General features: G+C 63.2%; 1 protein-coding gene across 2 annotated transcripts; it reads left to right on the forward strand.

The window, feature by feature from the left end:
• The first annotated feature begins 300 nt into the window (after positions 1 to 300).
• ITGB2 (integrin subunit beta 2) lies at positions 301 to 25,521 on the forward strand. 2 transcript variants are annotated; one of them, XM_078066405.1, is made up of 16 exons: positions 301 to 447; positions 7,638 to 7,698; positions 8,058 to 8,146; positions 11,108 to 11,288; positions 12,177 to 12,347; positions 12,916 to 13,157; positions 14,515 to 14,670; positions 15,711 to 15,806; positions 17,752 to 17,841; positions 19,205 to 19,345; positions 20,849 to 21,036; positions 21,144 to 21,388; positions 21,761 to 21,980; positions 22,499 to 22,704; positions 24,719 to 24,885; positions 25,040 to 25,521. In XM_078066405.1, the coding sequence occupies exons 2-16, from the start codon at positions 7,641 to 7,643 to the stop codon at positions 25,100 to 25,102; spliced, it is 2,313 nt and encodes a 770-aa protein (XP_077922531.1). In that variant the 5' UTR covers positions 301 to 447; positions 7,638 to 7,640; the 3' UTR covers positions 25,103 to 25,521. The 2 variants fall into 2 exon arrangements, with proteins under 2 accessions (XP_077922531.1, XP_077922539.1); XM_078066413.1 differs by lacking the exon at positions 301 to 447 and adding an exon at positions 4,538 to 4,556.

The following is a 25,521-nucleotide window of genomic DNA, read 5'->3' on the forward strand; positions in this document are numbered from 1 at the left end:
CTGGGCGCCTGTCCCAGGGTGCAAGTCCGTGGTCCTCCGTCCCTGCAGGGCACGGCCACCTCCTCACACAGGGGTGAGTCCTTGGTGCCACCAGAGTACCTGGTCTGCCATACTCATCCCTCCTTTCGTGCTGCTCTGCTCCTCACCGGGAGGTGTGTAAGGAGAGGCAAGTCCCTCGTGTGCTTGTGGGGTCTCCCTCGGGTACCCCCGGGCGGGGAGCCCAGGCAGCGCGCAGGGCTGGCATCTGACGGGCCACCCGTGGCGCAATCAGCCACATGTAAGTACTTCCTCCAGAGCAGCTTGGAACAGGAAGCGCCGTGCCCTCAGCATCAGGGCTCACTGGCCCGTTGGCTCATCCGGGCAGCAGCTCCGCCAGATACCAACGGAGCTGCCGCCCCCTCTCTGCCCGGCCAGGACACCCACCGAGGTCGCCAGGGCATCAGCGGGGTGAGTGGACAGGGGCTCCTCTGTGTCCAGGCTTGTTTTCTAGCGGGAACAGGTGGGCCCTGCGGCTCTTCACCGGGGAGTGGCCCAGCCCTGGAGAGGGCCTGGCAGCCCTGGTCCCCGTTACCCGCCCTGGGCTTGTCCGCTCCAGGCCCCCTTTGACCAAGATCCAGCAAGGGGGAGTGCTGTGCCCACCGTGGGCAGGGCCACGCAGAGCAGTGTGAGCGTCTGTAACTGGGGGCAGGACCCAGCTTGGCAGGAGGACGGGGCATAGGCTCAGGCCTCGGCCACGGGGTCTAGGGTCTCTGGACAAGCCCCAGACACTTACTGGGCCCCCGACGTGGGGGCCGTGAGGCCCTGCAGAGCCTGGAGGAGGCCGGGGGGCAGGCAAGACCCTCCCGGAGGGGCCAGAGCACGTGGAGCCAGGGCCGTACGGGGAGTCTGGGGGCCCCAGCCGCCTTCCTCTTCCTGTCTGAGACCCCCTCCTCTCCATGCTCTCCAAGGTTGGCTGTGGTGCTCTGTCCTCCCACAGAGTCTGTGTGCGTGAGTGTGTGTGCAGGAGTGAGAGGATGCACGTACTGTGTGTAAGCGTGTATGTGAGATCGTGTGTGAGCATGTGTGCACGGAGGTGTAAGCGTGTTCACTGAAGTATTTGAGTATGTGAGGTGCGCAGCTGAGTGTTGTGTGTGAGCTTTGTGTGGGTGCGCAGGTGCGTGCGCGTGCATTCCCCTGCTGCTGGGTCCACCTCCCAGACTCTCAGAGGCTCGGCGGGCCTAACGCTGTGAAGGTGTCCCGTGACAGCTGGGTTTTAGGGGACAGACTAAAGTACGTGAGTCTTTAGTAGTGAGGGGACACTAGTACGTGACTAAACGCCCCACAACCAGTCTCCTGGGAGTGGGTGCTCAGGACCCTGGGGTCCCCCTGGATTCCAGCCGACACTGCACACCCCGCCCCGTCCCCTGGTCTCACGTCCTCCTGGTACCCTGTCCTCTTCCCCCGACCCCGGGCTGGCATCCTGCCCTGCTGTCCCCAGCTGGGCTCTCCACACCTGCTGGAGGTGGAGGGCACCTGGGACCCCGAGTGGACGAGGAGGAGGGGCAGCCAGCGGCGAGGGTGGAGCTCGCCCCGTGGTCCTCGTGGAAGGTTCTGGCGTCAGTGGCCGAGCCCTCGCTCAGTTCCACATCCTGTGCAGGCACAGGGCCTCCCTCTGCGGACGCCTGCCATCCAGGTAACCGCGGGCTGGGCTGGCTGCGAGTGGCCCAGGCAGGGCTCCTGTGAGGGTGGGGGACCAGCTCTGCCCGGTGTCACTGCAACGGGGCTCACGCCTGCTTCTCCGCGGAGCTGGGAGGTGGACCCCTGAGCGAGGAGCAGAGGCGCCTGTGGGCAAGCATGGGGAGGGGGCTCAGCATGGCCGCTGGGCTTCGCCCTGGGAAGGGAGTCCGTGAAGCCATCTCCCGAAGGCTCGGCCTTGGGCCCTCACGAAATCTGGGTGCAACACAGGGTCGCAGGCCAAGGGCAAATACGGGCATTGCCTAGAGATTTCGTGAGGGACAGAGCGCTGAGACCAGCAAGGGCCTTGCAGACTGTCCTGCGGAGGGCGCTGCCCGCTCTCTGGGGATGGGAGGGACCTGTCTGCACCCGGGAGGAAGGCCTCCCCCTGCAACAGGGGGCGACCCATAGCTCAAACTCCCCCTGACTCTGTAATCAAATATGTGATTGCCCCCTTCCCTGGGGGGTCGGGCAGCCAGCAGACCCCGGCTTCCACGGGAGCCCCTGGCGCGGGTCCCCCGCTCAGCACAGACATCCCCCGGCCACCGCCCAGGCAGAAACGTAGGCCCCTGGGGGACATTCGCTTTTACTTTTTTCCAGGAAACTTGAGTTGCCCTAACAGGCGCTCCCACACTTTCTCTCCTGGGGGGCCCCCTGGGAGGGCCTCCCAAGTGGGAGAAATATTTTCCAGCCGGACAGCTGGGCAGGCGGCCGCGTCGGCTGGGTAGACGGAGCGGGCAGCCAGCCAGAGACGCCGCACCAGCCGCTGTGACGACCCTCCCGCCCCCCCCGCCGCCGGGGCATCTGCCTCTGTTCCAGACTTCTAACACCTCCTTGCCACGAAATGACCCCTGCCCTTTTGCATTACAGTTACTACATGTCCTCTGTTTTATGCAGATTCGTTCTTTTAGAGTCCATCTGTCTTGACATTTTCTTCCTTAGTTTTTACGCTCAGTTTTCCCGATTCGGAGATACACATTCTTCTGGCTCTTTCATCATCCTGTTTCCCCACACGGAGTCTGCGTGGGCCTCCGGTGTGAAGGGGCCCCTTCCTGGGGAACCCCCACTTCTGCTCGTCCCCTTTGAAGGGGGGGGAGCAGCCCACTCACGGTCTCTGACTCAGCCACGGCCACGCCGCCCGGCTCCCCACGGTCGCACGGCCGCCCTCTAGGCGGCTTTTCCCAAAGCTGCTTGACCATCCTCAGACCAACTTCGTTGCCTTTTTCAAGGGAACAGGTTCTGATGTGTTTGTCGATTTTAGCTTTTTTGTTTGTTTTCCGACTCACGATGGGCACCTTTCTCTGCGTGTTTCCTGCCTCCCTCACCGAAGCTTTCCTGCTCTTTCCGCCACTTCTGAATCTGTGTGCCGTCCGGTCCCCTCTGTCCTCGTCCACGGCCAGGGCCCACAGGGCATCGGCTTCACGTCCCCATCGCGGACACATGCTTTTCCCTGCAAATACAATGTTGACTCCTCTCTGGCTCACGAGATACTCCTTTTCTAATGAATACGTGGGAGAATCTCATCGTGTTCCCTGCGGTCACAAACTGTGGTCTGCTCTCGGACTCCACGCCGTGGACAGGTCCCTCAGACACTTGTGGGGCTGGGTTCAGAGGACACGCAGGTCTCGCCTCCTCCGGCCTCTGCCCCTTCTGTCCCCTGGGTCTGTCCGGAGCCTCCGAGCTCTGAGCGCGCTGGTTCCAGCCTCCCTGCGGCATGCAGCTTCTGTCCAATTCTGGGTGTTTTTGTAGGAACCAGAAGCGCCACACTCTGTCTTCTGGTTTAAAAAGGCTGATGCCTAGTTCAGATCCATTGTAGACATTGGCTTTTTTTTTTCCATGAAAACGCTTTGAGTCCTGCGGCTACTGGGGTGAGTACAGAAGGGGTCCCCCGCCTCCCATCTTTTTCCTTTTTTTGTTCAATTTCAGAGGTTCTGAAATTCAGTGACTAACCACTTGCATACAACACCCAGTGCTCATCACATCACGTGCCCTCCTTCGTGCCCATCACCCACTTACCCCAACCCCCCACCTGCCTCCCTGCTCTGCCCCCAATCTTTGAACTTTCCCACCTGCGCCTCCCCCCACCCCGCCCCTGTCACCTGATTTGGGGCGTGCCCCTTGTAAGCCTCGGTGGGTGGATTGGTTCTTTGACCCCACCAGCCTGCAGGTGCAGTGAGCCCTTGGGATCGAGAGTGGCCTGGTCTGAGGGTTTGCACTTTTGCAAAACCTTCTTCTTTTGATGTGATGTGAGCTGATGGCCAAGAAAGAATTCTGGAGACATTTTCCATGCAAAAAGGTGGTTTTATGAAAGCACGGGGACGGGACCCATAGGCAGAAGAGCCGCACTGGGATTGTGAGGAGCTGTTGGTTATAAACTTTTACGGTGGGGGCGTAGAGATAAAGGAAGTTTCTAAAGGGATTTTCATAAAAGACTTAGAGGATCCTGGAGGTAGGGCTATTAGAAGCTAGGGCTGCTTCTTGTCTCCAGCAAAGCATGAGCATCCATGTAGTTGTGAGTTCCTGTCTCAGCTGTTTGTCCCTGTTTGTCCCCCGGTTGCCTGCCAGGTAGTAAGATTTCATTTTATCTGCATTTCTTTTGTCTTTGTTCCCTTCCTCGTCTTTGACAGGAAGCCTGATCTGACATCAGCTTGCTGTCCTGACTCAGACGCTGTGCCCTCCCTCTGCCTGCTGCCCCATGTGTTTTCTAATGTTTCCGCTTTTTCTTGTCTTTTACCAAATATGGGGTGTGTGTGTGTGAGATTTGGAAGGAATGTGTTACATTGTTCTTCTAAGACTCCCTCCGCTCAGAGAACCTGGCTGCTCAGAGCTTTCTCCTTCTGCAGGTGACCCTGGTTCACTGCATTCATTTGGGGGCGCTTGGGGCTGGGGCGGGGAGAGCGCCAGGCCCGGGTTGCGGGGGTCTCCGGGAAGCCACCCCATGGGGGACTCCCAGACCCATGACTTCCCGCGCTTGCCCTCAGGTTGCACCAGCATCCCCTTGGCGGGCAGGGGTGTGCAAGGGTGACTGTCGCAAAGTCCTCACAGCCGATAGCCTTGGGTTTCTCAAGCACCTTGGGCTGTGAGGGGCCTGCCCTTCTCTCGGGGGAAGTGAGACCGAAGGGCCCGTGGTGGAGTGGGGTACCATCCCTCAGGTGGCAGGGCGGCAGGGAGTGCCCGAGCCCCACAGGCTGGGCCAGGGGCCGGCCGAATCCTGGAGCTTGCGCTCCTCCCCTTCCTCCCTTTCCTCCTCCTCCTCCTCCCCTTCCTCCACTTCCTCCTCCTCCCCCTCACCTTCCTCCTCCCCTTCCTCCTCCTCTTCCTCCTCCTCCCCCTCCTCTTCCTCCTCCTCCTCCTCCCCTTCCTCCTCCTCCTCTTCCCCCCCTCCCCTTCCTCCTCCTCCTCCTCACCGAGCTCCGTCCTCCCTCTGAGCTCCCAGAGCTGCCATGTGTCCAGGCATCCTGCCCCCAGAGGCTGAGGGACCCGCGGGCTAGGGTGCAGCTGTCCCCATGGCAGCCGTCCCCGTGGCAGCCCCGGTGCTCCAGTGGGCAAGGAGCACTGAGGAGAGGGCAGCTCCCCACCCCCGCCCAGCTTCCTAAGGTCAGGGTCAGGACCTCGCAGTCTGTGGGTTGTCTTGCCATCAGTGAGGCTCTCTCCCTCTCTGTGGGAGGGGTGTGCCGGCCGAATTGGCACCCGGTCCACATCCTGCTGCTGCTCGGGGCCTCAGTTTTCCCACGCCCGTGGAGCTTACATGCTGGCTGTTGGGAATGTTTGGGGGCCCGGTCCGTGGCCACAGGAGAGTGAGTGGGGCTGCCCCTGCCCCGGGGCCGTGGTACCAGCGCACCCTGCCGGAGCTCGGGCATGACTGGGGCGCTTGGGGAGGGCGCCAACTTGGAGCAGCCTTGGGGTGGGGTGGGGGGATCCCCAGAGGCCGAATGTGCCCATGGCAGTGGCCGGGTGGGCCCGGGGTTGGTGGGGACCCTCGAGGCAGCACGGCCAGCTGTGGAACTTTGCAGGGACCCAGATCGAAGCAGGGGCTGGCCACGGCCGGTCTTGGCCTGAGCCCCACGCCTCTGGCTGGGAGACACAGACTGGGCCTGGTGTGAAACCCAAGCTGCCTCCCAGGCCCATCCACCCGCTGCTCTGACCCAGGAAGCCACCGTGCTACGTGGCTTCTGCTTTTGACCCTGAAAGGGAAGGATGGAGTGTTCCGTTTTGACATTTCTGGGTCCTGATTATAATCTTGGTGGGGACCAGGGAGCAGGAGGGTCAGGGAGCTTGAGGCTGGGCGGGGCTTTGAAGCACAGGAACCCCCCCCTTCGAGCCCCTGGCCGGTTCTCCTTCACCCAGAGCCCCCCCCCCCCCCCCCGGTGCAGAGGCAGGTGTTACGGGAGAGCAAAGGAGGGGCCCACTTACAGGCCACACCGGGAGCCCCACGGGCCGAGGCGGGGACCACGCAGGGATACCCTCCCAGCCCCCCACCACTAGGCCGTGTGCTGGGCTGGCGAGCCCCAGGAGCCCCAGAGGCCTGCCGTGGGGAGAGGAGCTGGCATTCCCGTCATGTTCTGGGTGGGCCCTATCGATCTCTGTTTCTGATCGAACAGGCCCCTTCCTCCCTGTCACCCGATTCTGGCTTCTCTGCCCCTTGTCTGCTCTCTTGGCCAGGTAGAAAGACCACAGCCGGCTGCAGAGTTGTGAGATGGGGGGGAAGGGGGGGCGGGGGGGCGGGGGGGCCACCCGGAGGGGCGTTCCTGCTTTGGGCCCAGCCCGGGTCTGGCAGCCCCCGACTTGGGCACTTTCAGGGGTGGGCGATGTCGTCCATGCTGACCGCTGCCCAGCAGGCCATGGGTCAGAAGGCGCCCCGTCTGCCTTGAGGACCCAGAACAAGACCTTGAATGCCAGGCCTCCCCCAACGACCTTGCCTCTGGGGGGCATCGGGATCCATCAGTGACCAGGCCCCGTCCACGCCTTACCTCAGGTGCTGGGTTTTTAAGGACAAACAAAATCACGGTCACCTAGAGCTGTGGCCTCGGGCAAGGCAGACACGGACTCTGTATGCTCGCTCGCCCTCCTGCAGGGGCGTCTGAGCAGGCGGCTGGCTCGGGCCTGGTGCCCGGGAGGCGCTCCCGCTACTTCGCGGCCTGGTCCTGGTTCTGCAGCCACCAGGAGGCCTGGGCCGAGCGAGGCTCCGCTCCGAGCTCAGCAGTCAGTTCCCGTGGGACCCGGAGCGTGCAGCACCACACGTGTGATGAGTGTGATGTGTGTGTGTGACCCGGAGCGTGCAGCACCACACGTGTGATGAGTGTGATGTGTGTGTGTGACCGGAGCGTGCAGCACCACACGTGTGATGTGTGTGATGTGCGTGTGACCGGAGCGTGCAGCACCACACGTGTGATGTGTGTGATGTGCGTGTGACCGGAGCGTGCAGCACCACACGTGTGATGTGTGTGATGTGCGTGTGACCGGAGCGTGCAGCACCACACGTGTGATGTGTGTGTGTGCGTGTGACCGGAGCGTGCAGCACCACACGTGTGATGTGTGTGATGTGCGTGTGACCGGAGCGTGCAGCACCACACGTGTGATGTGTGTGTGTGCGTGTGACCGGAGCGTGCAGCACCACACGTGTGTTGTGTGTGTGTGCGTGTGACCGGAGCGTGCAGCACCACACATATGGTGTGTGGTGTGCGTGTGTGATGTGCATGTGGTAGGCATCCGCACGTGTGCCTCCCGCCCGTCCCTGGAGGCCCCTGGGCCACGCCACACCACCCAAGCTGTCGCGGGGAAGGCCCCGGCTGGGCTCGGCCCAGTGCTCCCAGTGCTCCCCAGCCGGGGCGGCGGGGACAGGGCCCTCCCAGCTCTGCGTCTGTAGACCGGCCGGCCCCGGCGTCTGGGGTCCAAGGCCCTGTCACTGACCCTTCCCTCTGCAGGACATGCCGTGCCAGCGCGCCCTGCTGCTCTCGCTGGGGGGTCTGCTCTGCCTCTGGTCGGGTGAGTTCTGTGCATCCTGGGTCAGAAAGAAAGGGGCCCGCCCCCAGGCTCCCGCCCGGGCTGAGTTCAGGGGCCGCTTCAGAAGGACTGTGCCACTGGGAGCAAGTCCCAGACTGCGGCCTCAGTGTCCCCACACTCTGCAGTGTCCCCACACTCCTGGAGGCGTGGCCCATGAAGCCTGCCTTCCTCCCTCCCTTCCTGGTCCTCCTGCCGACCCTCCTTCTCCCCCACACCCCACCCGTTTTGGGCTCTCCTGCCCCCACCCCATTTCGGCGGCCTGAGCACCTGCGGCTCCGTGGGCTCTGTCGGTGGACCCGCGGGCAGGCACCGCTCACGGGGCCGCGTCCTCTTGCCGCCAGCCTTCTGCCAGGAGTGCACCAAGTACAAAGTCAGCACCTGCCGGGACTGTGTGGAGTCGGGCCCTGGCTGCGCCTGGTGCCAGAAGCTGGTAAGAGCCACCGCGCACCGCGTGGCCACCGAGGGGCCTCGCGCCTGGGCTGCCGTCCCCGTGCCCGACCCCCGGGTTGGGCGTCCTTGCTCTGCTTCTGGAACTGCTGGCACCCAGGGGCGCCACCACTCTGTTTCCCCAGACCCCGACCACGCCCTTCTCCCCTGGGACCCCCCCCCCAGACCCTGACCACGCCCTCCTCCCCCGGGACCCCCCACAGACCCCGATCACCTCCTGCCCCCGGGACCCCCCCGAGACCCCGACCACGCCCTCCTCCCCCGGGACCCCCCCAGACCCCGACCACGCCGTCCTCCCCCGGGACCCCCCACAGACCCTGATCACCTCCTGCCCCCGGGGACCCCCCACAGACCCCGACCACGCCCTCCTCCCCATCCCCAGATCCTGACCACGCCCTCCTCCCCCGGGACCCCCCACAGACCCCGATCACCTCCTGCCCCCGGGACCCCCCCCAGACCCTGACCACGCCCTCCTCCCCCGGGACCCCCCCAGACCCCGACCACGCCGTCCTCCCCCCAGGACCCCCCACAGACCCCGATCACCTCCTGCCCCCGGGACCCCCCACAGACCCCGACCACGCCCTCCTGCCCCCAACACCCCCCCAGACCCCGACCACGCCCTCCTCCCCCGGGACCCCCCAGATCCCGACCACGCCCTCCTCCCCATCCCCAGATCCTGACCACGCCCTCCTGCCCCGGGACCCCCCAGATCCCGACCATGGCCTCCTCCCCCTCAGGACCCCCCCGCCCCAGATTCTGACCACAGCCTCCTCCCCCAGAACTCCCAGATCCTGACCACGCCCTCCTGCCCTGGGGGTCCCTGAGGTTCTGACGCTGCATGCATGCACACGCATTATTATTTTTCCTCAAGCATTTGAGAGTAGACTGCAGACCTGAAGCCCCTTCATCCTTAATACGTCCCGCCTCCTTCTCAAGCGCAAGGCATCCCCCCAGAGACCCACAGTGCGCTCTTCCAAGACGGGACAGCTGCCAGGGCGCAGGATCACATCTGCACGCCCTACGCAAATATTTCCAGCGGTCCCAGGGATGCCTTTGGCAGCGTTTGCCTCGGGCTGTGGACGACCCAGGATCCGTTCTGCCCACGGCGGTCCTGTCCCTTTAGTCTCCGGAGCCGTGACAGACAACGCCCTCTGCTCCGTCATGCACATCCTTGACATTGACGAGTGCAGAACAGCAACCATGTAGAAGGCCCGGCGCTCCCTCTGCTCGGGTCCAGGGCCTGTTTGGGGAGGAGCCCTGCACCGGGCTCACGCCGTCACCGCGTCCCAGCACGGGTCCTCAGCTAGCTTGGACCACTCAGCTGAGGTGCCATCAGCAGGCTTCCCCACCAGGCTTCCCCACCAGGATACCACTATTTACTCTGCGGTGAATCAGTAACTTGTGGGGAGATGCGCCGGGGCCAGGAGACCTTCCCTTCCCGTCAGGCCCACACCCCTCACGTGAGCACCCCCGGGTGCTTCATGCCTGAGTCGCTCAGTACCGCGAGGGCTGCAGAGGGGTGGCGTCCAGGTCATAAACTCCTGTAAGGGCTTCTAATGTAAGGAGGAGTTTGTCCTTCTCCCCCTGTCTCTCTCTCATCCGCGTGGACCCATAGAGTTTTAGAGTTTTATTTTATTCAGTAGCTTATAATGTATCCCTGTCATTTTGAGGCTCAAATAGTTCCAGATTGGGCCGCTGGGAGCCCCCTCCCCAGGCTCTGTGTCCCACTGGCACGCCCCTCATCGTTTTTTTGTTTTTGCTTTTTATTTTTGAGTGCTTTCTTCCTCTAGAATAAGATGCCCCAGGCCAGACCTACGTCCTGGCCCCAAGCGTGGAATGTTTCTCTGGAAGTTCCTGGTTCCCTTTCAGGAGAAGCCGGGCTCCTGACATCCGCAACACATTTCCTCATTTTCTCGTTCCCTCGATGCTCTGACAGGAGCTTCTGAGGCCAGCCCACAAGCAGCCTACGGAGAAGTGGGGTGTGGGGTGTGGTCTCTCCCTTTGGATGTGATGTGGCCACAGCCCGGGGGCTGAAATGTCCCCCAGCAGGTTGGAGCTCCTCAGCCCCTCAGTGAGCTTATTCGATTTGTTGGAAATGCAGTGAGGCTGGTAGCTTCCACACGGATTACATGGGAAGCTTTTCTCAGTTCCTGGGGAGTTCACTTGATTTCTCAAGTTCTTAAGCATTGACAGAGCTCCAAGGGGAAGTGCCAGCCCTCCCCGCCCGGCTATGGCCGCCCTGTGGTCACAGGCCCTGCCGCACGCAGCCGGCCCCCGCACCCCTGCCTTACCCTTCCCGAGTCCCCTTCCCTGAAAGGAAGCAGAGAGAGGTATCGTGTTCTGTAGTGCGCCCTTCCTTGGCCTAGCGCGAGGACCCACGGAATGGGGGCCCTGCTCCTGCCCCGTTTATGGGGGCAAAGTGGGCATGAGGACACTACCCTGAACCCAGGACCCCCACACTCCTCTCCGAACAGCGAGGGGCTTGGCCCAGAGTCCCAGCCTGCGTGCCAGGGCTCCAGGGGTCCCACGTGCTTTCTCTCGGGAGGGCGCCCCCACCGAAGCTTCTGCACGGCCACACCTGTCCAGGTGCCCCAGCAGGCTGCTCCCGGCCCTGGGGCTGCTGAGCGACCCCAGGGGCCAGCCTGAGGCTAGAGACGTGGGTCCTTCAGTCAGCTCTGCTGCCGGAGGCAGTGGGGGGCAAGCCCCCCGTTCCCAGATTGGGGTGATCTAGGAGCCTCATGGAGAGGCCGTCAGAAGGCAGGTGTCTTCCTAGCTGCCCAGCCTCCCACCCCCCCCCGCGAGGACATCTGTTTTGAATCCCAGGTGCAAATGAGGAGGGGCAGCCTCCTTAAATGACCCTGAGGGTCAGTCTTGTGCAGCACCCACAGTGTGGCCCCCACATTTTCTCTGCCCTCCTCCTGACCCCTGACCCCTCCCCCCTCAGAACTTCACTGGGCTAGGGGAGCCAGACTCGGTTCGCTGTGACACCCGGAAGCAGCTATTGTTGAAGGGATGTGCGGCTGATGACATCATGGACCCCAGGAGCCTGGCTGAGACCCAGGAGGACAAGAAGGACGGCCAGCAGCAGCTGTCCCCACAGAAAGTGACGCTCTACCTGAGACCAGGTAGGCTCGGCCTCAGCTGGGGGTGAGCCAGCATGTGTGTGTCGGTCACTCTGGGTGCCAGGGCCAACTGGTGGCACAAGTGTCCACGTGACCAGGTCAGACGGCAGGTAGGCGAGCCCCAAGGACTGTTAGAAACCTCGAGAACAGCGTCTGAGCTCCCCTGTGGGCCTCCCCTCTGCCTGCAGGAGGATGGCCCCACACCCGGTGTCTGCGGCTACGTGCTTCTGCTCTGTGGCCTTTCCAAATGGGAGAGGGACCATCTGGAAAACACTGTTCTATCCCACTGTCAGAATGCCAGGTGCTCTTGGCAGAGTAAAGGCTCTGATAAGTCCTGCAGCCAAGGAACCTGAGCGACTGTTTAAATCAGTGTTGCTCAACCTGATTGACCACAGAACCCTGTCAGTGCTCCAACAAGTGCCCTTCGGGAGGGCGGACATGGTGAAGGAACAGGACCTTGTGGACAGGCCAGGGCAGGGCTGGGGAGTTGCCTGCCCTGTAACACCACCCCCAGGATGGCAGGCAGCCCAGCAGGGAGTCGGAGGCACGGACAGACAGACAGTCCAGTCAGCCCCTCCCCCGGTCATTCACGCTCCCGTCACATGTTTGCTGAGCAGCCGCTGTGGGCCAGGCAGCGCCCTGGGGCTGGGACCCAGGCCGCACCAGGATGGGGGGGGGGGGCTGGTGCGGGGATGGAGCAGGCACACAGAAGTGTGTCCGGAACATTCTATCTGGGAATGTGTGTTCCGTACTGCAACTCCAGTCTAGCTGGGTGCCCTGGGACTCGTCCACAGGCCTTGGGGGGAGGGGCCGTCGTGAGCGTTTCGGGACCTGCGGAGGACACGCAGGTGCCCCCTAGACGCCCTGACTCTCCCCCGTCTCTGCCGGCAGGTCAGGCGGCTACCTTCAACGTGACCTTCCGGCGGGCCAAGGGTTACCCCATCGACCTGTACTACCTGATGGACCTCTCCTACTCCATGCTGGACGACCTCATCAACGTCAAGAAGTTGGGCGGTGACCTGCTCCGGGCCCTCAACGAAATCACCGAGTCCGGCCGCATCGGTGAGGCGCCCCCCCCCCCCCCCCCGTCCCAGCCAGCCCCGCTGCTCACGCGCCTCCCCACAGCCACGCAGCGCAGGGCACTGGGGGCTCTGCCAGGGCCCCCCGGCCCCCCTTGGGCCACGCCTGGGGGCTGGCTCCCCGGACACCGTCATGCCGCGCGGCCCTCCACTTCCTCTGTTTATGAAAAGTTAAAGAGCACCATAGTATGACAGACGCGCGGCTCACCCGGGGGGCCGGCGGGGCCTGGGCGCCTGACACGCGCCCGCCCGTGTACCCGTGCAAGTCTGGGGCAAAGGGGACACCGCCTTTCATCTCTGCCCCCCCCCAGCCGTTGTCTCTGCGCGCAGGCCACACGCTCAGGCCGCACGCCCGACGTGCACACGCTCGTGCTCACACACACGTGCGCCATCACACTCACGCACGTGGGCGCACGCAGACCCCCCCCACGCGCCGTCGTGTTTTCTCACCTGCCCTGGTCCGCAGCAGGGAAACTGAGGCTCGCGGGTGGGCTCACAGCCTCATGCCGCCTCGGCCTCCCCCTCGCCCACTCATCCTGCCTGCCCCTCAGGCTTCGGGTCCTTCGTGGACAAGACGGTGCTCCCCTTCGTCAACACGCACCCCGAGAAGCTGAAGAACCCGTGCCCCAACAAGGAGAAGGAGTGCCAGCCCCCGTTCGCCTTCAGACACGTGCTGAAGCTCACCAACAACTCCAACCAGTTCCAGACAGAGGTCGGGAAGCAGCTGATTTCCGGAAACCTGGACGCCCCCGAGGGCGGGCTGGACGCCATGATGCAGGTCGCCGCGTGCCTGGTGAGGTCCTGTCCCAGCCCCGGCCCCCAGCCTTCCCCAAACCTCCCTCCTGCAGCCGCAGGGCCACCCTCACTGGCCGGCCCCGCCCGCAGAGGGCCCCATCGGCCCGGGTTTCCCGACAGCCAGGGGGCCTGCCAAGCACCCACACACTTCGCCGGGGGCCTGTGACCCTGGGCAACTCTGTTGAGGCCTCAATCTAATAAAGATCTTGTAAGGCTAGGCCGCGGAGCAGTGTGATGCTGGCCGCTCCTGACCGGCGTCCCCATCTGCCGCTGGCTCGCCCCCCCTCCCCCCCCACCCCGGGAAGGAGGCATCCCCACCAGGCGTCCCCATGTCTGTCTGTGCTGGCCCCTCGCCCCAGCAGCCCTCCCCCTGCCTCCCCGCCCTCCCTGGTGGTCCTGCCCTCCCCCTGCCTCCCCGCCCTCCCTGGTGGTCCTGCCCTCCCCCTGCCTCCCCGCCCACCCTGGTGGTCCTGTCCTCCCCCTGCCTCCCCGCCCACCCTGGTGGTCCTGCCCGGTTCCGTCCCACCTGCAGTATCTATGCCGTGTTATGGTACTGACCACACCGTGGCTTTTTTTTCTTTAAGATTTTATTTATTTGAGAGAGAGAGAGAGAGAGCACAAGCAGGGGGAGCAGCAGAGGGGGAGAATCCCAAGCAGACTCCCCATTGATCGCAGAGCCTGACGTGGGGCTCGATCTCACGACCCTGAGACCATGACCTGAGCCGAAACGGAGTCAGATGCTCAAGTGACCGAGCCACCCAGGAGCCCCTTTTTTTGTTTTTGTTTTAATATTATTTATTTTTATTTTTGTTTTATTATTTTTTATGACACCGTTTTAAACCTTCACAAACCAGATTCCAATCTGCCAGCATCTCTGTGGGCCCCCAGGTCCGTGGACCGACCGCCTTTCTATTTTTGTGTGATGCTGTGCTTTATGACACGCGTGTCGCGAGCATCCCCGGCCACCCGTGTCCCTTTGTGAGTCCCTCAGTTTCTCTCATCTTTCGTGTCTACCATGTTTTCATGTTGTGACACACATTTCTGTATTTCTTTCTGTTTTGGGGGCTACTTCCTTAAGATTAGTCCCTGGTCTGATTGGCCCCAGAGGGTGTTCACATCATTTCAGCCCCCCAGCCACCTGGCCGTGTGCGTGGGCATTTCTCAAGCAGGCCATGGTGCTAGAATCCGGGCCGGACGGGGGACCCCGAGTCCCGCGGCTGGGGTCCGGCCTCGGCGTCCTCCTGCTCCCCGGGAGAGCCAGGAGTGGGGCACAAGCCCGGCACCGGCCTCCAGGCTACCCCACCACCCTCTGCCCACTGGGGAAACTGAGGCCCGTCACCCTGCCATCTTCCCAGGAGGAAATCGGCTGGCGCAACGTCACTCGGCTGCTGGTGTTTGCCACGGACGACGGCTTCCACTTCGCGGGTGACGGGAAGCTGGGTGCCATCCTGACCCCCAATGACGGCCGCTGCCACCTGGAGGGCAACCTATACAAGCGCAGCAATGAATTCGTGCGTGGCCCTCCCGTGTCCCCGTGTCCTCAGAGGGCCCGACAGCCCAGGGGGCCCTCCCGTGTCCTCGGAGGGAGCAGTACAGGGGGCCCTCCCGTGTCCCCGTGTCCTCAGAGGGACCGACAGCCCAGGGGGCCCTCCCGTGTCCCTGTGTCGTGTCCTCGGAGGGACCGACAGCCCAGGGGCCCCTCCCATGTCCCCGTGTCCTCGGAGGGCCCGACAGCCCAGGGGACCCTCCCGTGTCCCCGTGTCCTCAGAGGGCCCGACAGCCCAGGGGGCCCTCCCGTGTCCATGTGTCCCCATGTCCTCGGAGGGAGCGGGCAGCACAGGGGGCCCTCCCGTGTCCCTGTGTCGTGTCCTCGGAGGGACCGACAGCCCAGGGGCCCCTCCCATGTCCCCGTGTCCTCGGAGGGCCCGACAGCCCAGGGGCCCCTCCCATGTCCCCGTGTCCTCGGAGGGCCCGACAGCCCAGGGGGCCCTCCCATGTCCCTGTGTCCCCGTGTCCTCAGAGGGCCCGACAGCCCAGGGGACCCTCCCGTGTCCCCGTGTCCTCAGAGGGACCGACAGCCTAGGAGGCCCTCCCGTGTCCATGTGTCCCCGTGTCCTCGGAGGGAGCGGACAGTACAGGGGGCCCTCCCGTGTCCCTGTGTCGTGTCCTCGGAGGGACCGACAGCCCAGGGACCCCTCCCGTGTCCCCGTGTCCTCAGAGGGACCGACAGCCTAGGAGGCCCTCCCGTGTCCATGTGTCCCCGTGTCCTCAGAGGGCCCGACAGCACAGGGGGCCCAGGAGGGAACGCAGGGGCCGGGCTGTGGCGTCGGGGGCTCTGCCCCAGAGGAGCAGGGAGCAGGGGGCTGGGGGGGTCAGCGTCCTCTGGTCTGGTCCCCGTCGCAGGAGCTTGCCTTCTCCTGCTGCGAGCTGACACCGCACCCTGAACTGCTCGCGGTGGGGGGGCTAGGCCTCTGGGCCCTGGGGGGAGCAGACGGAGGGCCTGGGGCTCCGTGCCTGACCTCCGGGCCACCTGACCAGACGTCCCCTCCAGGACTACCCGTCGGTGGGCCAGCTGGCACACAAACTGGCTGAAAACAACATCCAGCCCATCTTTGCGGTGACCAAGAGAATGGTGAAAACCTACGAGGTCGGTGCAGCCGGGGTCCTGAGCTGGGGGGGGAGGAGGGGGCGCATGCTCACAGCGCGGCGGCGGGCGGGGGGCGGCGGGGCGCTGCAGCGGGTGAGGCTCGGGGCGCTGCGCGGACGCCCGGGGAGGAGGACGGTCTCTGTCGGCGGATTGTAACGCAGCCGCCGTGTTTCCACATCTGCTACGACACAGCGAGTCCGTCTGCGGCCCGTGCTCGGTTTGTACGCATGCGCATTGCGACATCAGCGCTTCCATCACGTCAGGTGCACAGGGTGGGCCGGGCGCACTCCAGAGGGACGCGCCCCCAAAACGCCCCACCAGGGCTGTCTCCCCCCACCCCCCGCCCAGGGAACCAGCTCTCGCACGCCGACACTTCCTTCTCTGCTTCGGGAACCCTGCTCTGTCCTGACTTCTCCTGACTTCACGGAATGACTGTTCCCGTTCAGTTCTTCCAGAGCACGGGGAACTCCGTTCCCGGGCCAGTTTCCCTTCTGTCCTTCGTGCCCTCTGTCCGGCACGTGTTTGCGTTACTGCCTGCCGTGCTGCGCAGTCTGTGGATGAGCAGGGGGGCCTCCTCTCGGCTCTGGTGCGCTGTGAGAGCACCTGCTGGCCCCCCACCCTCCCCGAGTCCTGCTTTCCGCCGTGGGGGGGGCCTGCGGCCGCTTCTGGGGCGGGGGATGCTGGCGGGGGGCCAACACCAAGACGGAGACCCGCAGCTCCTACTGTCAGTTTTCCAGACTCGGAAAGGGGACAGGACCCTGCAGGAGATGCAGAGGAGGGGGAGGGGCAGGGGTCCAGGAGAACCCCTGGGGTGGGCACTGGAAGCTTGCCAAACCACAGGGACCGGGGCTCCGTGCCGGGCTGATGACCGGGTGCACCATCAGGACCCGGCAGGCACTACTAGGGCGCACAGCTGGTCCCTGTATTTTGCTGTCGGGGCAGGACAGTGCTGTGATGGAGTAGAAGCAGGAGGTTTGAACTGCAAACCCCCAGGATGGACGATGCCCTAGTGTGTCCAGGCCTTTCTGAGCCTGTTTCCTGACTCTCATTCATGAGGCTCCTGGGTGAGGGGCATCGAGGCGACCCAGAGCCTGTAAGGAGAGCATTTGCTGGACCGTCCTTGGTGCCCCACACTGAGGGGAGAGCAGGTTGAAGGGACAGGACAGGGGAGAGCCCAGCTTCCCAGAGCCACGGGGGGGTCCTGCGCAAGGGGTGGAGGGGAGAGGGCAGTGGAGGCCACAAGGGGTTGGTGGCCGGGCTGTGCCAGGCCTTGTGGGTTCCGTGGAGGTACCTGGACTCTATCTGGGGAGTCACGGGGGGGGGGGGCTTTGGGGCAGAGAAGTGACACAAGCATCGGTTCTGTAAGATACAGCGAGGATGCAGTCTTCCGTGAAAGAGAGTGTGAGGGCAGGAGGGGGCACAGAGGTGTCCTGGAGGCTGGCCCCAGGCCTGTCTGCGTTACAGGCACTCCAGCCTGCCCATGAGCAGGCGCCACGGGACCCCCGGCCCGCTGGAGCCCAGGGCCCCATTCCTGCTTAACACAGTCGTTACTAAAATTAAATTACATCAACACACTGAAATGCTCACCCCTTACCCCTTCCTGCTGGTGTTGGCACATTTTGAGATTCTCTGCCCTTGGCCGTAGCTGACGTATCCGCACGGCCAGGTCGCTCCGTCACGGTGGTGAGGGACAGCTCTCGCAGCAGGTCACGAGCTGGAGGTCAGCCACGGAGGAGTGCTCCCAGCGAGGAAATGGGCTGTTCCTGAGCCACTGACCTGGTCTTAACTGAGAGCGATAAGCTATCTGGGGGGGGCGGGGAGGGGCAGTCTGGGCCATTTTACAAGCAAGAAGGAACCCTCTGGGGTGTTACAAACCCCAGGGACGCTGTGGCTTCCGTGGCCCCAGGGCTCCAGCTGAGACGGGTCTGGTCTCCTTGCCCAACAGAAACTCACTGAGGTCATCCCCAAGTCAGCGGTCGGGGAGCTGTCGGACGACTCCAGCAACGTGGTGCAGCTCATCAAGAACGCCTACAACGTGAGTGCCCCTGGCGCTCCGCAGGGGTCCCCGGGGCTGGGGGCAGACCCCTGCCCTCCCTGCCGTAGGCCAGCCGAAGGGGGGGTCTGCGGAGGGGAGCCCTGCCTCACAGGGCCACCATCAGGCCTTCTGGATTAGTGGACGCTGGCTCTTCCCACGGGGCACCCGGGTCCTCCCCCGGGGATGGCGTGGTTTGTGCCCTGCCTGACCCTCACCTCTGCCCTCCATGAAACACGAGCACCCAGCCTCCTCTTAGGCCACGGTCCTGGTGGCCTCCCCACGCACTGCAGACTGAGAGCACCCGGGAAGTGCCGGGCCCTCGAGTGGAGCTAGGGCTCTGGTGAGGGGTTGTGTTTACTCCTTGTGCCCTTGTGGAGCCCGAAACCCCCAAGGCGGGCCCTCCTGTGTCTTCACACCCACGACTGTCACTGCTCACTCGCCTCTGACTCTGTCTCTCTGTCTCTGTCTGTCTCTTTCTCTCTGTGTCTCTGTTTCTCTGTCTCTGTCTCTCTCTGTTTCTCCATCTCTGTCTCTTTCTGTTTCTCCGTCTCTCCCTTTCTGTCTCTGTCTCTCCCTCTCTCTCTGTCTCCCTCTCTTTGTCCCTCTGTCTCTCTCTCTGTGTGTCTGTCTCTCTGTGTCTGTCTCTCCCTCTTTGTCTCTGTCTCTGTCTCTCTCTCTGTCTCTTTGTCCCTCTATCTCTCCCTCTCTGTCTCTCTCTCCCTCTGTCTCTTTGTCCCTCTGTCTCTCTCTGTCTCCCTCTGTCTCTGTTTTTGTCTCTGTCTCTGTCTCCCTCTCTGTCTCTGTTGCTGTCTCTCTCTGTCTCCCTGTGTCTGTCTTTCTGTCTCTGTCTCCCTCCGTCTCTTTGTCCCTCTGTCTCTCTCTGTCTCCCTCTGTCTCTGTCTCTGTCTCCCTGTCTGTCTCTGTTGCTGTCTCTCTCTGTCTCTGTCTCCCTCTCTGTGTCTGTCTTTCTGTCTCTGTCTCTCCCTCTCCCTCTGTCTCTCTCTCCCTCTCTTGTCTCTCTCCGTCTCCGTCTCCGCCTGTCTCTCATTCATTTACCCAGTTCCCCCAGCTCCTAGCCCATGCCTGGCGCTGGGCACGTGGTGGTGGGTGGGACCTGCAGGCCCCGTCCCCGTGGCCGTGGCCTGTCCCCGTCGGCCCCCTCACTGGCCTGTCCTGGGGGGCCGTGGCATTGGTAGCCCGGCCACTGCCTGCAGGGGTACGGGGCATGCTGCCGCCCCAGCTCTCCGTGGGCGCGTGGGTGGAGGGAGGGACGAGCAATGAAGAGGCGTCGGCGCCATCGGCCAGGAAGGGCCCGAGGACAGTGGGAGGAACCCCTAAACCACGGCCGCTCTTTCCCCCCCAGAAACTCTCCTCCAGGGTCTTTCTGGACCACAACATGGTCCCCAGCACCCTGAAAGTCACCTACAGCTCCTTCTGCAGTAATGGGGTATCGCAGGTGGACCAGCCCAGAGGGGACTGCGACGGCGTCCAGATCAACGTCCCGGTGAGACCCCGTCCCAACCTTCCGGAAGGTTCTCTCCCAGGGACAGCTGGGGGTGCACCCAGGCCCACCGCTAGCACAGGGGCAAGCGAGGGACGGGCCAGCGTCTGCTGCCGATCCAGCTCCTTCCCAAGGCGCCAGACGCTGCTTGTGTACGGCCGTCTCGCGCGGTAAGGAGAGGATCGGCGGTCAGGCTGCGCGCACGGCTCCGCCCCGGGCTCCGCCGGTGTAGACGGAGGGCGGAGCGGGACGGCAGCGCCCCCTGGGGGCAGGTGCTGCGCGGCGCGTCCCAGCGCAGAAGGGAGTACTTGCCGCCGTCCGCACATCTGGTTTGCTTCGGTCTGCTTTCCTGATTTTTGTGTTTTGGGCTTTTGGGGGTTTTTCTTTGAGTGTTTAATTTTATTTATTTTTAAGTGGGCTCCACACCCAACGTGGGGCTTGAACTCATGACCCTGAGATCAAGACGCAGACGCTCTCCTGACTGAACCAGCCTGGCGCTCCTATTTTGTTTTTTTGACAAAGATATTAAAGCATGGGCCACAGGGATGATTAGAAATAAGCGCTGAGTCATTTCCATAATATTTTGATTTTATTATGACCGTAAAAATTAAATTTTTCCTCTCTCTGGCTGTGAACTAATATTCAGCAAAAATACTTCCTCTTATTGAGGTTTTAAATAGGACATTGGAATTCAATCCTCAACTATGTCACTTGCTAAATGTTGTATATACATGTTTACTGAGCGACCCACCCGGGAATTTATTCAATCTTCTGATGAGCTGATTGCTTCTTACACATTTTTCCTAGTATTTCTGCTCCTCCTAAACGTCCCCTGTAGCAATTCATTTAAATGTTCCTAGGGTGTGGCTTGCTTTTGACAAGTCAGTGCTCCCCGAAGCTCTGAGCTGCTGACTTCAGGGGTGCAGGTGGGCGGCAGGGACTCTGCTCTGTCCCACCCGGTTCCCCTGGGGCGTGATCTTCTACCCTTTATTCAGGGTCAGAGCACACTCCATATCCAGAATCTAGGGCCTCCTGCGGGATTCTGGCATCTCAGCATTCCAGACATAAGGAGAAAATCTGTGTCCTTTCCCAAGTCACCACGTCTCCTTTCTAATGCACGGATGTTAAAAATATTCTAGAAGCACCCCCCCCAGCCTAAGGCCAAGCCAGGAGGTGATGGGTGTGGGGAGCAGCACGGCTGGGAAGGCCCCGGTGGGCCTGACGCCCCAACGTTCCTGCACCTCCGACTCTGGGGCTCCAGACGGCCTTCTCTCTTTTTCATGTCCAGTCCCAAGTCCTGGATTAATGCGGAGTGTTCTGTGTTCTTCCAGCCGTCCCCTCCCCACGCTTCCCTGCACTCCCTCCTGGGGCCCTCGAGAAAGGCTGCCCCCCCCCCCCCAGCCGGGCTCCTGGACAAACCTGTGTCCAGGCCGCAGGCGAGCAGATGGGACAGAGCGTGGCCCCGCCGCCGCCGCCTCGCCTGAGCCCTGCTGTTGTCGGCGACAGATTACCTTCCAGGTGAAGGTCACGGCCACGGAGTGCATCCAGGAGCAGTCCTTCGTCATCCGGGCACTGGGCTTCACGGACACGGTGACGGTGCGAGTCCTCCCTCAGTGTGAGTGCCACTGCCGGGCCGAGAGCCAGGCCCGCGGCCTCTGCGGCGGCAAGGGCTTCCTGGAGTGCGGCATCTGCAGGTGAGCGGGGCGCCAGCAGAGCTTTCAGCCAAGGGCCCGCGGCCTCCGAGAGAGGGCCGGCCTCCCGCGTGCCCCTCGGGCCCTGAGCCCCGCCGCTCCCACTGCAGGTGTGAGGCCGGCTACATCGGGAAGCGCTGTGAGTGCCAGACGCACGGCCGGAGCAGCCAGGAGCTGGAGGGCAGCTGCCGGCGCGACAACAGCTCCATCCTCTGCTCGGGGCTGGGGGACTGCCTCTGCGGGCAGTGCGTATGCCACAGGAGCGACGTGCCCAACAAGAAGGTCTTCGGGCGCTACTGCGAGTGCGACAACGTCAACTGCGAGCGCTACGACGGGCGGGTCTGCGGGGGCGAGGGTGAGCACGCTGCGGACGGGGGGACGGGCGGTGTGGACAGACAGGCGGACCGGGGCGAGCGGGGGTGCGGATGGAGGGCCGGGGTGTGGGGTGGACAGATAGGCGCACCCGGGCAAGCGGGGGTGCAGACGGAGGGACAGACGGACCCCGGCGAGCAGGTGCGGACAGAGGGCCGGGCAGTGGAGTGGACAGACAGGTGGACCGGGGCGAGCGGGGCGAGCGGGGGTGCGGACGGAGGGACAGACAGACCCCGGCGAGCAGGTGCGGACAGAGGGCCGGGGTGTGGGGTGGACAGACAGGCGGACCGGGGCTCCCGGGGGCAGGGATGGCCGGACCGCGGGGCGGGGCTGAGTCCCGGCCACTGTCCTGCAGAGCGGGGCAGCTGCGCTTGCGGCAAGTGCTACTGTAAGGAGGGCTTCGAGGGCTCGGCGTGCCAGTGTGAGCGGTCCACCCGGGGCTGCCTGAGCGCCGAGGGCTTCGAGTGCAACGGGCGCGGCCGCTGTCGCTGTAACGTGTGTGAGTGCGATGCGGGCTACCAGCCGCCCCTGTGCCTGGAGTGCCTGGGCTGCCCGTCGCCCTGCGGCCGGTACATGTGAGTGCCCCCTCGCCCCCCCCCCCCCCGCGCTCTTCTCTCGCCCCCCACGCCTCCTCCCCGTGGCCCTCACCCGCCTGTGTCACGGCAGGCCCCGCCGGCCAGGCCCCCGCCCGCCCCCGGGAGCCCCGCTCGGCGCCCACCCCCCAGCAGACCTCTCCCACCGCCTGGGGCCGAGCTCTCATGCGTGTGCGCTCATGCCCGCGCTCACACCCACACACCCGCACTCACGCCCACACGCTCGCGCTCACACTCACTCACGCCTGCGCTCACGCCGTGCTCACACTCACACCCACGATCACGCTCGCGCCCACGCCCGGGATCGCGCCCACGCCCGCACTCGCACTCGAGTCCACACCCGCACTCGCGCCCACGCCCAGGCTCACGCCCGCACCCACGCTCATGCCCGCACTCACGCCCACGCCCGCAGCCGCGCTCACACCCACACTCACGCCCACACTCACGCCCGCGCTCACACTCACACCCACGCTCGCGCTCCCACACTTCTTTCTCTGCAGCACGTGCGCCCAGTGTCTCAAGTTTGACCAGAGCCCGTTGGGGAAGAACTGCAGCGTGGAGTGCGGGAACGTGGGCCTGCTGAGCGAACGCCCGGAAAAGGGCCGCAGGTGCAAGGAGCGGGATCTGGAGGGCTGCTGGATCACCTACACCCTGCGGCAGCGGGTCGGCAGGGACAGCTACGACATCCACGTGGACGACACCCGAGGTGAGGCCCGGGAGACCGGGCGTCTCCACCACCGGCGAGGGTGCCCCTCCTCACTTGGAAGGATGGCTTGGGGGTTAGGCAAGTGTCCACAGCCATGGTCCTGCCCTGGCCCCTCTCCCTGGCTCACATCGTGACCCGTGGGAGGCGGTTCATGGCTTGTTCCCTCCGCGACAGCGCTGTTCCGAACCAGGGCACGTTTCTGGGCTGGGTGCCAACCACTGGACAGCTGCCTGGGGCTTGGAGGCATGGGTCCCAAGAGCCGGTCCTTGGAGAGCTGTGTGAGGACCACCGTGGGCTCCGATCTCAGCCCTGGAGGGGGGCCTGGGGCCAGGAGCCCAGGCGGCACGCTTTCCCAAATGCTGCTTGCTGGTCCATCACTGCGCTCCGGGGCCATACCTGGCCCAGTAATGGTTGAAGACATGGGGACACCAATCCTGTCCTCATGAGGCTCGCACTCCAAGGGGGTGGGGACATACTTGGCCAGTACCCGAGACAACGTGAGATTGTGGCCAGAGTCATGAGGTACAAAGATGGCGGCAAGGGTGGGTGGCCCTGAGGTCAGAGGTGGCCCTGAGGTCAGGGGTCAGACGGTCTCTCGGAGGAGGACCGCTGCAGCCAAGAACACAGGATGGGACATCCGTACGGGGGGAACAGAAGGCCGTGGGTCAGAGGCCCTTGGCTCTGGGTTTTCAGGGGGCCCCTGTGAGGCCTGTGAGGCATTTGGGTCTCCCTCCAAACATAGCAAGAAGCTGTTAGCAGTTTTCAGAAGAGCGAGGGACACATCGGAGCTGCATTTTCAAAAGCCGAATGCAGAGCCATGAGGGGCTGCTGCAGGACAGGGGCACTGTGGCGTGGAGAGGGACGCGTGTGGAGGTGGCAGGGGCATGGGGGCGGCGTGGACAGAGCCTGCCCTTGAATGGAACACGGGGACGGGACCGGGAGGAGCGGGAGGGAGATCCACAGGCCCCAACAGGTGGTGTGTGCTCAGGCCAGTTTTTAGGAGGCATGCTGGGTGGGTGACAGTGACGGACACATGTGGGTGCTGGGACTTTGGAAGCATGGTGGGATGGGTTTCAGGGCTCTGGACAAGCGGCGCCCAGGGGTGTGTGGGGCACACAGACGCTCAGCACCCCCCCCCCCACTTCCCCTTTCCTGCTCAGAGAGGCTGAGGGCAGGGGAGCATAGGGCTGGGAGGCCCAGCCCTGCAGGTGCATGCAGCAGGCGCGGACAAGCCATCCACCAGGGCCCTTGTAGGACTGATTCTGCTCCCAGCTCCCCTCCCCACGGTGGGAACCCCAGGAAGGCAGGTGGGGCTCAGGGCCTCTGCGTGGCCAGGAGTTCACAGCTTGTGCCTGGGGGCTGTGGATTGCGGCCTGCCAGCATGGAGAGCTTTCGCTGGGTTTCTCTGATGGGCAGATTTGGGGTCCTGTCTGGGTTTGTGCAGCCGTGGCCAAGTTGCTCAAGCTCTCTAGAAAGGCCAGGACGATGGAGGGAGCACAGGGAAACATGGGTGTCCAGGAGCAGGTAAATAAGGGCTCTGTCCCCTGTCCCCCAGCCCTGAAGGAGGAGGTCGGGGCATTAGGACCCCGCCCTGGTTTCCTCGGGAAGGCTTTCACCAGCTGAGTCCTCATCCCCAAACTCAGCTAAGAGGGGTTGGGGGCCTCAGGCACCATTTCCTACCTGAAGATTAACTCTAACTCAGCAAGGTTTGGTGATGGGGCCATTGGCTGTCCCAGCTGGTGGTAACCGAGTCAGGAGGCTGCTGTCTGGTCCGCTTTCTTTCTGTGTAAACAAGGGGCCTTTATATTTCCCCCGGAACCACGGGGCCTGGCCTTCCTCCGTGGCTGGGGGCTGCAGGCTCCCTCGCCTATCTCTTGCCTTGATGGTGAACGCAGAGGCGGGAAGGCTCTGTCCACCTAAGCACTGGGCAATGACCTGGGGCAGGGCACACAGGGGGCCAGGTGAGCCAGGCAGGGCCTGACGCTAATGTCTGTGTGCTTCTTCCTTGCCTCAGAGTGTGTGGGGGGCCCCAAAATCGCCCCCATTGTGGGGGGCACTGTGTCGGGAGTTGTGCTCATCGGCATCCTTCTGCTGGCCATCTGGAAGGCTCTGACCCACCTGAGTGATCTCCGGGAGTACAAGCGATTTGAGAAGGAGAAGCTCAAGTCCCAGTGGAACAACGTGAGTGGCTGTCCCTGGGGGTCGAGATGGTCCCCCCCAACTGGTCCACTTGCCCCCGTAGTTCGTCCTCGGAGCTGGGACCCAGGGGAAGGTCACCCCCACTCCTGGCTCTTTCTTCCCCTCCACTGACGAGTCGTATTGCATTTCCCACCAGGATAACCCCCTTTTCAAGAGCGCCACCACGACAGTCATGAACCCGAAGTTTGCTGAGAGTTAGGGCGCTTGGTGAAGACAGCGCTGTCTGAACCAGATGGAAATACCCCCAAATCACATCTCCTCCGCCAGGCTCCTCCAGGGACATGGCTCACAATCCTTGACAATTTCACCCATTAACGGAAAATCCACTGTTGTTTTCTGCTGTTGAAATAATAGGTATGGTCAGGTGACAATATGGACATGTCGGAAGGGACAGCCTCCCCCCCTCTGATGTGTCTGACCTTGTGGTAGAGACTTGAAGAAGGAATTGCTTGGGTCTTATGAGGTTAGATGTGTTTTCCTATAAAACTTAGAGTGGCAATCTCATTGTGGCACAAATTTATTTATATTTGAACTTATCAGGGTATAAAAATCACATCCCATTGATGATACTGTTTCCCAATCGTGTGTATAGAAAAAATAAATAAAACTTCGGTTGAG

The sequence above is a fragment of the Halichoerus grypus genome, chromosome 1, assembly GCF_964656455.1.
Source record: "Halichoerus grypus chromosome 1, mHalGry1.hap1.1, whole genome shotgun sequence".
NCBI classification, from domain to species: domain Eukaryota; kingdom Metazoa; phylum Chordata; class Mammalia; order Carnivora; family Phocidae; genus Halichoerus; species Halichoerus grypus.

Bases quoted from the DNA above. Each gene is read 5' to 3' on its own strand.
- ITGB2 (XM_078066405.1), top strand. From the start codon at position 7,641: ATGCCGTGCCAGCGCGCCCTGCTGCTCTCGCTGGGGGGTCTGCTCTGC. The intron at 13,158-14,514 runs GTGAGGTCCTGT...CCATCTTCCCAG, and splicing joins TGCAGGTCGCCGCGTGCCTG to GAGGAAATCGGCTGGCGCAA. The intron at 14,671-15,710 runs GTGCGTGGCCCT...CGTCCCCTCCAG, and splicing joins ACAAGCGCAGCAATGAATTC to GACTACCCGTCGGTGGGCCA.